A 14,711-nucleotide genomic window follows, 5' to 3' on the forward strand; every position below is an offset into this window, starting at 1 on the left:
GTCATCGGTCACCATTATCTTTCAGTCCAGGCTTCTTCCATGTTCATGCCTAATAACGCCTGTATCCGCTCTTGATTAGATTACAATGGTGGCAGGACCCTCTCATGTCCTAAAATTAATGTATATCTATCTTACCCTAAGCACTTATGGCCTTTACCCTCTCTATCTAATCTTTATAATGATGTCCTGCTCCTTCCATAATAGATAATGTATTTAAGGGTCACCTCCTCCTCTTTGCCCTAAGCCCTTATGCACAGTAAAGCACGTATGGCTTCGGCCATTACACTTATGTCTGTTTAATCTTTGGTTTCCTGTCCGCTTTCTGTTTGTGGTCTAATGTATACCTATCTTTGCTCAATAGTGTCATATCTGTCTCTATATGTAACAAAAACTACAACAGCCCCAAGTGACTTTTCCCTAGAGGAGATAGGAAAATGCAACTGCCAACAGTATAGTCCAAAAGAAAACATTCTAATGACAAGTATAAAGTAAATAGAACATCTATGTTACCTAACTAATTCTGATTCAGCTACGAAAATATACAATACACAACATTGCCGCTTTGTTTATCCTGGCCAGAGGGACATGACCCTACTAGAGCAACTAAGTTAGTGTTAATGTTAGCTAGCATGCAAGTATCCAAGCAGAGTTTCTCATGTTAGCCTAGAGAAATAATAGTTTGCGACATTAATGGAAACGGATCATTAATATAGCAACTGTATCAAATTACAAACGTTTTTAAAAATGTTGATGCTTACAATTATCCGCGTGTCGTTGTGTTACGGTCTTGAGGAACAAATGGCGGGTGAATGACTTGCTTCTTTCTCCCAGTTTTGAGGCATGACGGTTATACATTGTAATACATTCTGTTGTGATATTGTAAACGAACATCGGTTTCTTTTGGAGCGCGATTCATCAACAAGTCTGTATTTTGGGGAGATCATTTGAGGCCAGGAAGATGGTGAAGGAGCCATTAGGAAAGGTAGTCAGTCAGAGTGACCAGTAGTGGTTGTGTATTGATTTCATGCATCTCAGAAGAGCAGAAGGAGAAAGCATTGTGTTTTTCGGAGCAGGGCAGCGATTAAAGGGTGTTATATCTGGGGTTTTGTTATATATTGAGGTTCATCGTCTTGAGCAGAAGATTCCAGGAGTGGTTGGAGCACTAAACCGTGTAGTAGATGGATAGAAGGAAGAAAGTCAATCAGTTTTACTGTTGTTTGAAGAAGATAATCTGCCTACTCCCGAGGTAAAGTTGCTTTTATATTCACACATTCGGACATTAAGCAGACAATCAGCAGACAATCAGCAGACATTAAGCAGACAATCAGCAGACATTAAGCAGACATTTGCAAAAAGCCCTTAATAATTGTACAAATCTGTAACTAATTCATTGATTGTCACAGAAATATAAAAATAGATATGGTTTATTCTTTAAATGTCTAGGATACTTTTACAACCTTCGTTTTGAATAAAAAAATCCAGTTTTGATTTAATAGAAATATATAAATCTTAAATGCAATGTAAAGCTGTTTAAATCAATAACTAATTCAACCTTTGTCACATAATCATCAAACTAGATATGATTTATTCTATAAATGTCTAGCATATTTTTACAACCTTTGTTTCTAATATAAATTCCAGTTTTGATTTGATAGAAATATTTCAAATCTATAAGATGCCATTATTGTAATGTTTTATACGTTTTTTGCAAATGTGTGCCTTTTCTACTATACGATTTATATTGGCTGAATACTCAACTATGATGAACATCTCAGTTAAGTGTGCTTCTATCAGGGTTCTGGTCAAATGCATGTCATTTAAAGTCAATTTAGCAATTGAACAAAAATTCATTTCAATTTGAAATGGTTCCTAATTGCAAAAACATGTAACAGAATTTGGGTATTCCAGAACTGTTGTTTACATGTAAATCAACATAACCCAGTTTTATGTTTTTAATACTGCAGATAGAACGCTCTGTGTGCCAGAGATGGTTCCATTTAGCTTGTCTGGGGATGACAATGAAGGACTTCAACAAAGCCAAAATAGAACATTATTGTAAGGGGCCTATTTTTCTGTTAAATTAGAGACGTATAAATAAATGACTGTTGTTCCTTGTAACTACTTTAAAATGTGGACCTGTTGCACTAAAAATGCAAACATTGATTTGGCATACGATTTAAGATTGTAAACATTGTACAACTTTATGTAAACATTGTCTAACTTCATATAGAACAAATTGCACTTGAAATTAACATTTATTTTAAGGTAATTTAAATAAATGCATATTCTCACTTTTTTCAAGAAACAATCACTGAATGAGTTGATTTCTTCATCTTTAAATGCAATATTTGATATTTTCTGTATTTCTATCAAATCAAAACGGGAATTTCTACTCAAAGCAAAGGTTGTAAAAGTCTACTAGACATTTACAGAGTGAATCATACATAGTTTGATGTTTCTGTGAATTGGTTATTTAAACGTTGTAAATGATATTTGATCGATTTTATGCTAGACTTTTATATCTATTTTCGTTTCTGTGACAATCAATCAAAATAGTATTAATTACATGGCTTTGAATCGGTCTGGCTTCTCATGCGATTTTTTTAAAATGACCTCAATGACGGCCTACTAAGGAACAGTGGGTTACCTGCATTGTGCAGGGGCAGAACGACAGATTTGAGCCTTGTCAGCTCGGGGATTCGATCCAGCAACTTTTCAGCTACTAGCCCAACGCTCTAACCACTAGTGATGCTAGGATACATATGATATGCAGTGTGAGCTATAGTGAATAAGCCACTGCAGTTATGAAATTGATAAAATAATGGCCATGTATCAACTGTGTGACGACAGAATCTTTTTGGTATTTATTAGGATCCCCATTAGCCGCTGCAAAAGTATCAAAATTGTTCACTTCTCTCATTGACTTCTCAAACCCCGGCTTGTTCTGCTTCCCAAGCGTTCTCTGAAGTCTCGCGTTTTTACGTCTCTGGGTTTAGAAACTGGCAGTGGGGGAACAGGAAGTTCCGCGCAGGCGCGCATCATTCTTCAGAATAAAGGATACGTCAGAATTGTGCAGTCGATGTGTCCGTTTCTAATATATTACTACTGGTATGTAATAGCACGTTCTAATATCTAAAGAACATGTAATAACATGCTAGGTAACAAATACGTCAAGGTATTATCTCGTTTGGTGAAGGTTTTATGTGCTATTTTGGTGTCAAACAGCGTGAGTGAACGTGATAACTTGTTTACAAGTCACATAGAGACTTTGGGTTAAAGTTAGTCTCTGAGTGGATGTAACATTATCTCATTTCGTCAAGGTAATTTCATAAAGGAGATTTCTGGGTTCGTTTTTGGTTTTGTGTAAAATTCACGAGGTGGTAAAATGGCGGTTCCCCCTCGGTCTGCATTAACGCACATCAGTGCAGGCAGTGAGGGTGCAGCAAGAGAGACAATTTTACGGTTGCGCTACTGTTTTGGAGCTAAATGTAATGATGATCAGTTTTCTACATGTGAACTAGTATTCAGAGACATTCAGTTGTATCTGTCTATCTATACATGTTACTATGGTGTGAACGGAAATACTTTTGGTTTTTGACTGGAATAATACAGTGAAGACAAGGTTATTCAGGAAAATGGTACATAGTGCTGCCTACAACCATATCTTGTACAAAATGTTTTTTGGGTCATTTATGCGTTTATGTGTATAGGGGATATCTACTATAGATTAAGTAATTTAAGTTGTGTAGTCTAATTTTAAAGTATATACTTTGTCTAATGTGAATTCATTAATATTTTGTTGCCAATGCTTAGCTACCAGATCTATTGAAATGAGATCAGTGCTTGATTTGGACAGGAGCTCATCAGAGCTGAGTACCATTACCTCAAATTCCTACTGTTTGAACTCATGTTCCTCTTATAGAATATTAGTTAAACAGTATTGTGGCACTCCTGCAGCTAAATATAAACAATATTTTTGGATTATAAATTAAGTGCCAGAACTATCAAGACAATAACTTTTGTGTCTGTTTCTCTTTATTACTACTGGCTGACTCAGATTAAGTCTGAGGCCGGTAACGTCAACAGTGAGGACAAACCCAGCCTGCCTCTCTCCTTCCACACTGAGTCCAAACCTACAGTCACTGGGTCCTGATTGTGACAGTAGAGCCCAGTTTTTACAGCAGGATCCAGAGATGGCATCAGTGAAGCTGGAAGACTGCAGTCAAACAATGGAGCTGAATGTCAACATTAAAGATGAAGAAGAGGAGGAGAAGATTGTGAAATCTCTTTCTCATGGTAAGAGCAGGTTCTATCTAACTAAGTTTGTGTTATTCATTCCAACTTCCCACTGTGTATGAAAAGTTGCAGTAGAACTGTTTCATGATGAACTGTTTCAATGAGAAGGTAGATGTTATTTCATGTTACTGAGACTTGCATGGTTTGACACCAGTATTGTCAGCATTTGTTTTATTCACTGGGCTGTCTGGAGTGATCAGAGAGGAGACTAAAGAGGTGAAGTAGACAAACTGCCAGTGTTTTAAAGTTCTATGAAACAAACCTTGAGATACTTTTAGAATAGTTGTATTCCCCTTTTGCATTGCACAGCCTACTTATATGAATACTTACAGGTAGCCTAGTGGTTAGAGCGTTGTGCCAGTAACCGAAAGTTTGCTGACAAAGTAAAAATATGTATTTTTTACACAGTTCCCCGGGCGCCAAAGACGTGGATGTCCATTATGGCAGCCCCCCGCACCTCTCTGATTCAGAGGGGCCTCTCTCACATATATTAATTAGTTCCAAGTAGAACAATTACATAAATACAATTGTATTTTCTCTTTTCACCCCCCAACCCAAAGAGAGATGAAAACATAACAACCAAACATAAAGAAATCCAAGAATATAAATAAATAAAGTATAATATACAGTTGTAGATAATGCAGATTACGCTTCGACTAGAGCCAATATTCACATAAAATATAGAGAATATACAGATTTACAGTTCCAATGCTTCTACAATATCATCAGTTTGCAAAAACTCATTAAACAGATCCCAAATATAATGAAACTCTGGGGCTTTCTTCTTCACTATATAAGTACATTTTTCAAAAACCAGGCTTGATGTGAATTATTTTAACCAATGACCAAGTGAGGGGGAACTGACATACTTCCAGTGGAGAGCAATTGAACGTCTAGCTTGTAATAGACAGAGGTCAACCATTTTTATTTTCTCTCCTATGTAAAGAGATATTCTCTGGGTAAAGATTTAGGAGGCATAGTTTATGGATTAGTGGTATTGGGGTAGAGGTCATCTCAGAGATGTAGCGCAGTACTGAGCTCCAAAATGTTTGTATCTCAGCGCATTTCTCCAGGCAATGATACAAGGTGCCTAAATGTGTGTTACATTTAGCACACAGGTCTGGGGTATTGTGGTCAAATTTGTGGAGCTTAACAAGGGTGATATATGTTCTCATTGTCCAATTGTATTGCAAAAATCTCAGGCGGGTGTTTATTGTCTGTATCTGAGCTCTACAGCATATCATACCCCAGTCCTCTGCTGAAATATCTTCCTGCATATCTTGTATCCACTGAAGTCTCTTACTATCAGTGTTGTCTTTACGAGTAGCTACCATTTTCCAATATAATGACGTCATGTGACCTCTCCCATAACACTCATTAACAGAGAGCGTTTCTAAAGTGGTCAAAAGAGGTTCTAGGTCTGATTGTTTTAGAATGGAAAAGCTTCTCAATTGTAAGTATTTGAAAAAATGCTTTGTGGTAAATTAAATCTTCCCTTTAGTTCTTCAAATGACTTGAGCCCTTTTGTTGTTTTAGTCATTTTCTTGTCCATTCTTTTAACCCCAATCAGTTTTACCAGCTGTGAAATTGTCATCACACCAAATGGGTGTAAAACTGGATAATACCGGGGATTCACCCAGATATTGCTGTACTTTGTGGCATATAGTTGGTGTTTTTAACAAAGGGATTTAGTAGTGTTCTTCAATGTTAAGCCTGTTGTGGATATCATTTCCATGTGCAGCCAGGGTAGGTATTGTTTCCTGGAGAACAAAAACATTGCAGCTCTAATTTGTGCAGCCCAGTAATACCACTGTATGTTGCAACCCCCCTCTGTCAATGGCCAGATAAAGAAGAGGAAGTCTAAGCCTTTGTTTTCTGTTGCTCCAGGTATCTTTCAGATCTTTGGGGAAAATAAAGTTGGTGGAGCCAGAGGAATTGATTGAAATCGATAAAGACATTTGGGCAGAATATTCATCTTAATTATATTTATTCTACCAGTAATAGATAAAGGCAATGATGTCCATCTGTTGATGCATTATGTTACACTCGTTACCATGGGTTCATAATTTGTTGAGCTCAGGAAGCTAATTTCTGGTGTGATTTTTAATACCAAGATATGTGAAACCTTGTTCTGTATTCACAAATAGATGCTGTAAAACTGGATTCAGTATCTTTTTTTGTTGAGGAAAAGGATGGAAGATTTGGTTTTATTAGCTTTAAACCCCCCAAAACGGACAAGTTATTAATTCAATTGGAGAGGGAAGAGTTCTTTAGATCTGTTAGGAATAAGAGGGTGTCATCAGCATACAGGTCCACTCAATGTTCAAAATCTGTTTTAATTCCACTAATTGACCGGTGGGCCCTTACTGAAATGGCAAAAGGTTCTATAGCTAAAAGAAAGAGTCCTGGACTGGCCGGACATCCTTGTCTCGTCCCCTGAAAAAGCTTAAAAGGTTGTGAAAACAAGTTATTCGTGGCAACATCTGTAGTGGGGTCTGTATATCATATCTTATTCCATTTACAGAAGTAGTCCCCAAACCCAAATCTCTTAAGCACTTGAAATAAGACCACTCAACTCTCTTCATCAAGTGAGAGTATGGCAGTATTAGTACTCTCCTCACATTGTGAAAATCTTGATGATTTTCACAACGCCATTTTGGTCTTTGGATGGAGTTCTCCCGTATCTAATACACAATCTCCTTGCTAAGGCCTTAGCACTAATTTTGGAGTCTGAGTTCAGAAGAGAAATCGGTCTGAACTTTCACATTTTGTTGGTGATTATCCAACTTCAGAATGAGAGTAAAACACTCCTTAGAGAGGAGGGGAAGCAACCTTGCTGAAAGGATTCAGCATACAGTGCATTGGGAAACGATTCAGATCCCGTGACTTTTTCCACATTTTGTTACATTTTAGCCTTATTCTAAAATATATTAAATTGTTTGTTTGCCTCACCAATCTACACACAATACTCCACAATGACAACAAAAAAAACAACATTTTTTTAGACATTTTACAGCATGTGTATATAATGTGTTTATACACTACTCAAAAAAAATAAAGGGAACACTTAAACAACACAATGTAACTCCAAGTCAATCACACTTCTGTGAAATCAAACTGTCCACTTAGGAAGCAACACTGATTGACAATAAATTTCACATGCTGTTTTGCAAATGGAATAGACAACAGGTGGAAATTATAGGCAATTAGCAAGACACCCCCAATAAAGGAGTGGTTCTGCAGGGGGTGACCACAGACCACTTCTCAGTTCCTATGCTTCCTGGCTGATGTTTTGGTCACTTTTGAATGCTGGTGGTGCTTTCACTCTAGTGGTAGCATGAGACGGAGTCTACAACCCACACAAGTGGCTCAGGTAGTGCAGCTCATCCAGGATGTCACATCAATGCGAGCTGTGGCAAGAAGGTTTGCTGTGTCTGTCAGCGTAGTGTCCAGAGCATGGAGGCGCTACCAGGAGACAGGCCAGTACATCAGGAGACGTGGAGGAGGCCGTAGGAGGGCAACAACCCAGCAGCAGGACCGCTACCTCCGCCTTTGTGCAAGGAGGAGCAGGAGGAGCACTGCCAGAGCCCTGCAAAGTGCCTTCCAGCAGGCCACAAATGTGCATGTCTGCTCAAATGGTCAGAAACAGACTCCATGAGGGTGGTATGAGGGCCCGACGTCCACGGGCGGGGGTTGTGCTTACAGCCCAACACCGTGCAGGATGTTTGGCATTTGCCAGAGAACACCAAGATGGGCAAATTCGCCACTGGTACCCTGTGCTCTTCACAGATGAAAGCAGGTTCACAACGAGCACGTGACAGACGTGACAGAGTCTGGAGACGCCGTGGAGAACGTTCTGCTGCCTGCAACATCCTCCAGCATGACCGGTTTGGCGGTGGGTCAGTCATGGTGTGGGGTGGCATTTCTTTGGGGGGCCGCACAGCCCTCCATGTGCTCGCCAGAGGTAGCCTGACTACCATTAGGTACCGAGATGAGATCCTCAGACCCCTTGTGAGACCATATGCTGGTGCGGTTGGCCCTGGGTTCCTCCTAATGCAAGACAATGCTAGACCTCGTGTAGCTGGAGTGTGTCAGCAGTTCCTGCAAGAGGAAGGCATTGATGCTATGGACTGGCCCGCCCATTCCCCAGACCTGAATCCATTTGAGCACATCTGGGACATCATGTCTCGCTCCATCCACAGACTGCACCACAGACTGTCCAGGAGTTGGCGGATGCTTTAGTCCAGGTCTGGGAGGAGATCCCTCAGGAGACCATCCGCCACCTCATCAGGAGCATGCCCAGGCGTTGTAGGGAGGTCATACAGGCACGTGGAGGCCACACACACTACTGAGCCTCATTTTGACTTGTTTTAAGGACATTACATCAAAGTTGGATCAGCCTGTAGTGTGGTTTTCCACTTTAATTTTGAGTGTGACTCCAAATCCAGACCTCCATGGGTTGATACATTTGATTTCCATTAATAATTTTTGTGTGATTTTGTTGTCAGCACATTCAACTATGTAAAGAAAAAAGTATTTAATAAAAATATTTCATTCATTCATTCAGATCTAGGATGTGTTATTTTAGTGTTCCCTTTATTTTTTTAAATATAAAAATGGAAATTTTTATTACATTTATACAAGTATTCAGACCCTTTACTCAGTACTTTGTTGCAGCGATTATAGCCTCGAATCTTCTTGGGTATGACGCTACAATCTTGGCACACCTGTATTTGGGGAGTATCTCCCTTCTCTGTAAGGTCGTCTCAAGCTCTGTCAGGTTGGATGGGACATGGCGGCATTGAAAGGAGTGATAACAAGTTTAAAGTGTTGAGGTGGAGCAGTTGAAATAGAAGATTCCAGGTGTCTGTGACACCCGCCATTTGGTGAGACGTAGATCCGGTGTAGAGCGTGAGGAAACAGAAGACATCTGTCATGCTGATGTTTTGATGCAGAGTCTCTGCCAGATAAGGTCAAGGTAGGAAGTGTCAGTTATCCTGTGGGCGCTTTTGTTCTGTAAATACTACAGTGTTTTAGGTGTCAGGTTAATGGGCCTGTTGCAGCAGTGTGTAGGAGTGAGATGCCTAGATGTGAGAAGTGTGTAGGAGGTCATGAGATGAAGGAATGTGTGGTATCGTGGAGAAAGTTATGTGTGTTAGTTGTGGGGGTGCCAATGGGGCTGGAGATCTGAGGTGTCAGGTGAGAGAAAGGCAGATTGAGGTTGCCGGGGTTCCAGTAGTACAGAATGCCAAAAGACAATGCAGAGACAATTTCACGGTCTTACTACAGGTTTGAAGCTGAATGTAATGATCATCAGTTTTCTACATGTGTACTAATATTCAGACACATTCAGTTGTTTCTTTATGTGTCTATAAATGTTACTATGGTGTGGACAGGAAATACAATTGATTGAAATAATAAAGTGAAGACAAGGTTATTTAGGAAAATAGCACATAGTGCTGCCTAAAACAATGTGAATTTGGGAAATCTACTATAGTTTAAGTGCACTTACATTGTGTAGCTTAATTTATGTTGTGTAGACTAATTTTAAAGTGTGTACTTTGTCTAATATCAATTCGTTAATGTTTTGTTGTCAATGCTTAGCTACCAGATCTTTTGAAATGACATCAGTTCTTGACTTGGACAGGAACTCACCGGAGCTGAGTACCGTCACCTCAAATTTCTACTGTTTGAGCTCATGTTCCTCTTATAGAATATTAGCTCAACAGTATTGTGGAGCTCCTTACAAAGCGATTTTGGATTTACTACCTTTTTATTTGGGCATTTTTATGGTTCAGAAATGTGGTGGGTACTCTCTTCGTTCACTGGACTTTATCCTGCTAACTGTTCCAAATGTCCGAACTGAATTTGGTAAAAGGACTTTTATGTACTCTGCGCCATCGTCTTGGAACGCCTTACAAAATACTTTTAAACTGGAAGAACTTGTCCCGATTGGTGTTTTTAAATCGCTGATGAAGGATTTTGAGACTGATTCCCTGACCTGTCACTGTTTTTAATTAGCTGTGTTTGATTTTGTTATACTCTTGTGAATTCAATGGTTTTTACTAGATTACTTGTAGTTTTTCATGTCTGTCTGTAATTTTTGTAATGACCTGGTGCTGCTTATCTTGGCCAGGATGCTCTTGAAAAAGAGATTTTTAAATCTCAATGAGCCCTTCCTGGTTAAATAAAGGTTAAATAAAATGAATACAAATATAAACAGTACCGGGACCTATTTCAGTCCAAGTCAAGCACTGTTTTAGATCATTGAACAAGAAGAAATATAATATATTTTTTGAGGATAAAGAAAGTGCCATAAATGTCAAGACTAACTTTTTGTTGTCTGTTTCTCATTGTTACTATAGGACGGCTAGAATTAAGTCTGGGGCCGGTAACATCAACAGTGACGACAAACCCAGCCTGCCTCTCTCCTTCCACACTGAGTCCAAACCTTCAGTCACTGGGTCCTGATTGTGACAGAGGAGCCCAGTTTGCACTGCAGGATCCAGAGATGGCATCAGTGAAGCTGGAAGACTGCAGTCAAACACTGGAACTGAATGTCATCATTAAAGATGAAGAAGAGGAGGAGAAGATTGGGAAATCTGTTTCTCATGGTAAGAGGAGGTTCTGTTATTTATTCCAACTTCCCACTGTGTATGAAAAGTTGCAGTAGAACTGTTTCAATGAGAAGGCAGATGTTATTTCATGCTACTGAGACTTGCATGGTTTGACACCAGTATTGCCAGCATTTGTTTTATTCACTGGGCTGTCTGGAGTGATCAGAGTGTAGACTAAAGAAGTGAAGTAGACAAACTGCCAGTGTTTTAAAGTTCTATGAAATGAGTCTGTGTAGTTACTAACTCTTGTGATAGTGAGTGGAGGATGATATGAAATTCGTCTGTGTAGTTACTAACCCTTGTGATAGTAAGTGGAGGATGACACTCCCCTTTTTAGCTTTCATCTCTTACCCACTTTTAGAATAGTTTTATTCCCCTGTATTGTACAGCCTACTGATATGAATACGTATGTCACCCGGTACAGACAGAAGAGGACTGGTCACCCCTTTGGGCCTGGTTCCTCTCTACATTTCTTCTAGGTTCCTTCTTTCTAGGGAATTTTTCCTAGCCGCTGTGCTTTACACCTGCATTGCTTGTTCTTTAGGGATTTTAGGCTGGGTTTCTGTAAAGCACTTTGTGACAACTGCTGATGTAAAAAGGGCTTCATAATATAAATTTGATTGACATGGACAGTACCAGTCAAAAGTTTGGACACACCTACTCAATCCAGGGTTTTTCTTAATTTTTACTATTTTCTACATTGTAGAATAATAGTGAAAACAAACTTTTAAATAACACATGTGGAATTATGTAGTAACCAAAAAAGTGTTAAACAAATAAAAATATATTTGAGATTCTTCAAAGTAGCCACCTTTTGTCTTGATAACAACTTTGCACACTCTTGGCATTCTCTCAACCATCTTCATGAAGAAGTCACCTGGAATAGATTTCAATTATTAACAGGTGTGCCTTATTAAAAGTTCATTTGTGGAAGTGCCTTATTAATGCGTTTGAGCCAATCAGTTGTGTTGTGACACTGTAGGGGTGGTATAGAAATGACAGTCCATCTTCTTTAAGACATGAAGGCCAGTCAATGTGGAATATGTCTAGAACTTTGAAAGTGTCTTCAAGTGCAGTCTCAAAAACCATCAAGCACTATGATGAAACTGGGCTCTCATGAGGACCGCCACAGGAAAGGAAGACCCAGAGATACCTCTGCGACAGAGGGTAAGTTCATTAGATTTACCAGCCTCAGAATTTGCATCCCATATAAATGCTTCACAGAGTTCAAGTAACAGACACATCTCAACATCAACTGTTCAGAGGAGACTGCGTGAATCAGGCCTTCATGGTTGAATTGATGCAGAGAAACCAATACTAATGGACACCAATAAGAAGAGACTTGCTTGGGCCAAGAAACATGAGCAATGGACATGAGACCAGTGGAAATCTGTAATTTGGTGTGATGAGTCCAAATATGAGATTTTTGGTTCCAACCGCTGTGTCTTTGTGAGACGCAGAGTAGTAGGTGAACGGATCATCTCTGCGTGTGTGGTTCCTACTGTGAAGCATGGAGGAGGCGGTGTGGGGGTGCTTTGCTGGTGACGACAGTGTCTGTGATTGATTTAGAATGTCACACTTAACCAGCATGGCTACCACAGCATTCTGAGGCGATATACCATCCCATCTGGTATGGGCTTAGTGGGACTATCATTTGTTTTTTCTACAGGACAATGATCCAAAACACCCCTCCAGGATGTGTAAGGGCTATTTGACCAAGAATGCGAGTGATGGAGCGCTGCATCGGATGACCTGGCCTCCACAATCCCCAGACCTCAACCCAATTGAGATGAGTTGGACCGCAGAGTGAAGGAAAAGCAGCTAACATGTGCTCAGCATATGTGGGAAGTCCTTCAAACTGTTGGTAAAACATTCCAGGTGAAGCTAGGTTGAGAGAATGCCAAGAGTGCAAATCTGTCATCAAGGCAAAGGGTGGCTACTTTGAAGAATCTAAAATATAACAGTTTTTGGGGTTACTACATGATTCCATAGTTTTGATGTCTTCACTGTTATTCTACAATTGTAGAAAATAGTCAAAATAAAGAAAAACCCTGGAATGGGTAGGTGTGTCCAAACTTTGGACTGGTACTGTATATGACACCAACTGATTATTCTTCTGATGATGTTCACACAGGAAACCATGGAGAGACATTATCTACATTCAGAGAGCAACAGCAGGAAGATCACAGAGCTAAGAGGTCTCACCACTGCCCACATTGTGGGGAGATTTTCTCATTTCTATCAAAGCTGAAAATACACCTAAAAATACACTTAGGAGAGAATCTGTATTCCTGTACTGACTGTGGCAAGGATTTCACAACATTAAAGGTTCTGATAGTTCATCAGAGAGTGCATGAACGGATACATACAGGATTGAAGCCTTACTTCTGCTCTGACTGTGGAAAGAGTTTCTCACGACTGGACACCTTAAAAAGACATGAACATATACATACAGGAGAGAAGCCTTACTCCTGCTCCGACTGTGGGGCAAGTTTCTCTCGACTGGGCCACCTAAAAACACATGAAGGTATACATACAGGAGAGAAGCCTTACTCCTGCTCTGACTGTGGAAAGAGTTTCTCTCGGCTGGGCCACCTAAAAACACATGAACGTATACATACAGGAGAGAAGCCTTACTCCTGCTCTGACTGTGGGAAGAGTTTCTCTCTACTGAGCAACTTAAAAGCACATGAACGTATGCATACAGGAGTGAAGCCCTACTCCTGCTCTGACTGTGGAAAGAGTTTCTCTCGACTGGGCCACCTAAAAACACATGAACGTATACATACAGGAGAGAAGCCTTACTTCTGCTCTGACTGTTTAAAATGCTTCACAACATCAAATGACCTGAAAGTTCATCAGAGAACACACACAGGAGAGAAACCTTACTCCTGCTCTGATTGTGTAAAATGCTTCACAACATACTCTGGTCTTGAAAGTCATCAGAGAACACACACAGGAGAAAAGCCTTATGCCTGCGCTAATTGTGTAAAATGCTTCACATCATCAACTAACCTAAAAATTCATCAGAGAACACACACAGGAGAGAAGCCTTACTCCTGCTCTGACTGTGGAAAGAATTTCTCCCGACTGGGCAACTTAAAAAGACATGAACTTATACATACAGAAGAGAAGCCTTACTAATGCTCTGACAGTTGAAAGAGTTTCTCCCAACAGGGCAACTTAAAAATACACAAACATATACATAAAGCAGGAGTAAGGCTTATCTCCTTTAACTGTGGGAAGTGCTACACAACGTCAACTGAGCAAAAAGTTCACCCAATAGGACACACAGGAGAGAAGCCTTGCTTCTGCTCTGACTGTGGGAAGAGTTTCTCCCAACAGGGCATCTTAAAAATACACCAATGTATACATAAATGAGAGAAGCCTTACTCCTGCTCTGACTGTGGGAAGAGTGTCTCCCAACAGATCCACTTAAAATGTCACCAGCGAATACACACAGGAGAGAAGCCTTACTCCTGCTCTGACTGTGGGAAGAGTTTCTCCCGATTGGCCACCTTAAAAACACATCAATGTATCCATAAAGGTGAAAAGCATCGTCAGTTGTCTCAGACCAGCCAAGATGAGTCACTACATCACCTCATTCTCATCTCATAAAGGAAGTGGTAACAGTGAAACACTCTATTGTAATCATATATTTTTTCTCACTGTGTTAACCGTGCAGAGGAAAGGGAGCATTATAGAATGTCATTGTAAATGATCTTTCTCCATCTTTTTTACTACAAAACATAGAAATGCATCAACTTGTACTTTAGCATTTTAGCTAATAAGCAACTT

At 39.8% G+C, this 14,711-nt stretch overlaps 1 protein-coding gene across 1 annotated transcript; it reads left to right on the forward strand.

Moving 5' to 3' along the window:
- Positions 1-2,970: 2,970 nt before the first annotated feature.
- On the forward strand, positions 2,971-13,775 carry LOC116373439 (zinc finger protein 558-like; the record flags this gene model as incomplete). Its single annotated transcript, XM_031822045.1, has 5 exons — positions 2,971-3,108; positions 4,058-4,296; positions 10,662-10,910; positions 13,048-13,434; positions 13,687-13,775. Coding segments are annotated over exons 2-5 (828 nt in total), but the record flags the coding sequence as incomplete, so codon positions are not given.
- Between the last annotated feature and the right edge of the window lie 936 nt (positions 13,776-14,711).

Source organism: Oncorhynchus kisutch, unplaced genomic scaffold (genome assembly GCF_002021735.2).
Source record: "Oncorhynchus kisutch isolate 150728-3 unplaced genomic scaffold, Okis_V2 scaffold4050, whole genome shotgun sequence".
Classification (NCBI taxonomy): Eukaryota; Metazoa; Chordata; class Actinopteri; order Salmoniformes; family Salmonidae; genus Oncorhynchus; species Oncorhynchus kisutch.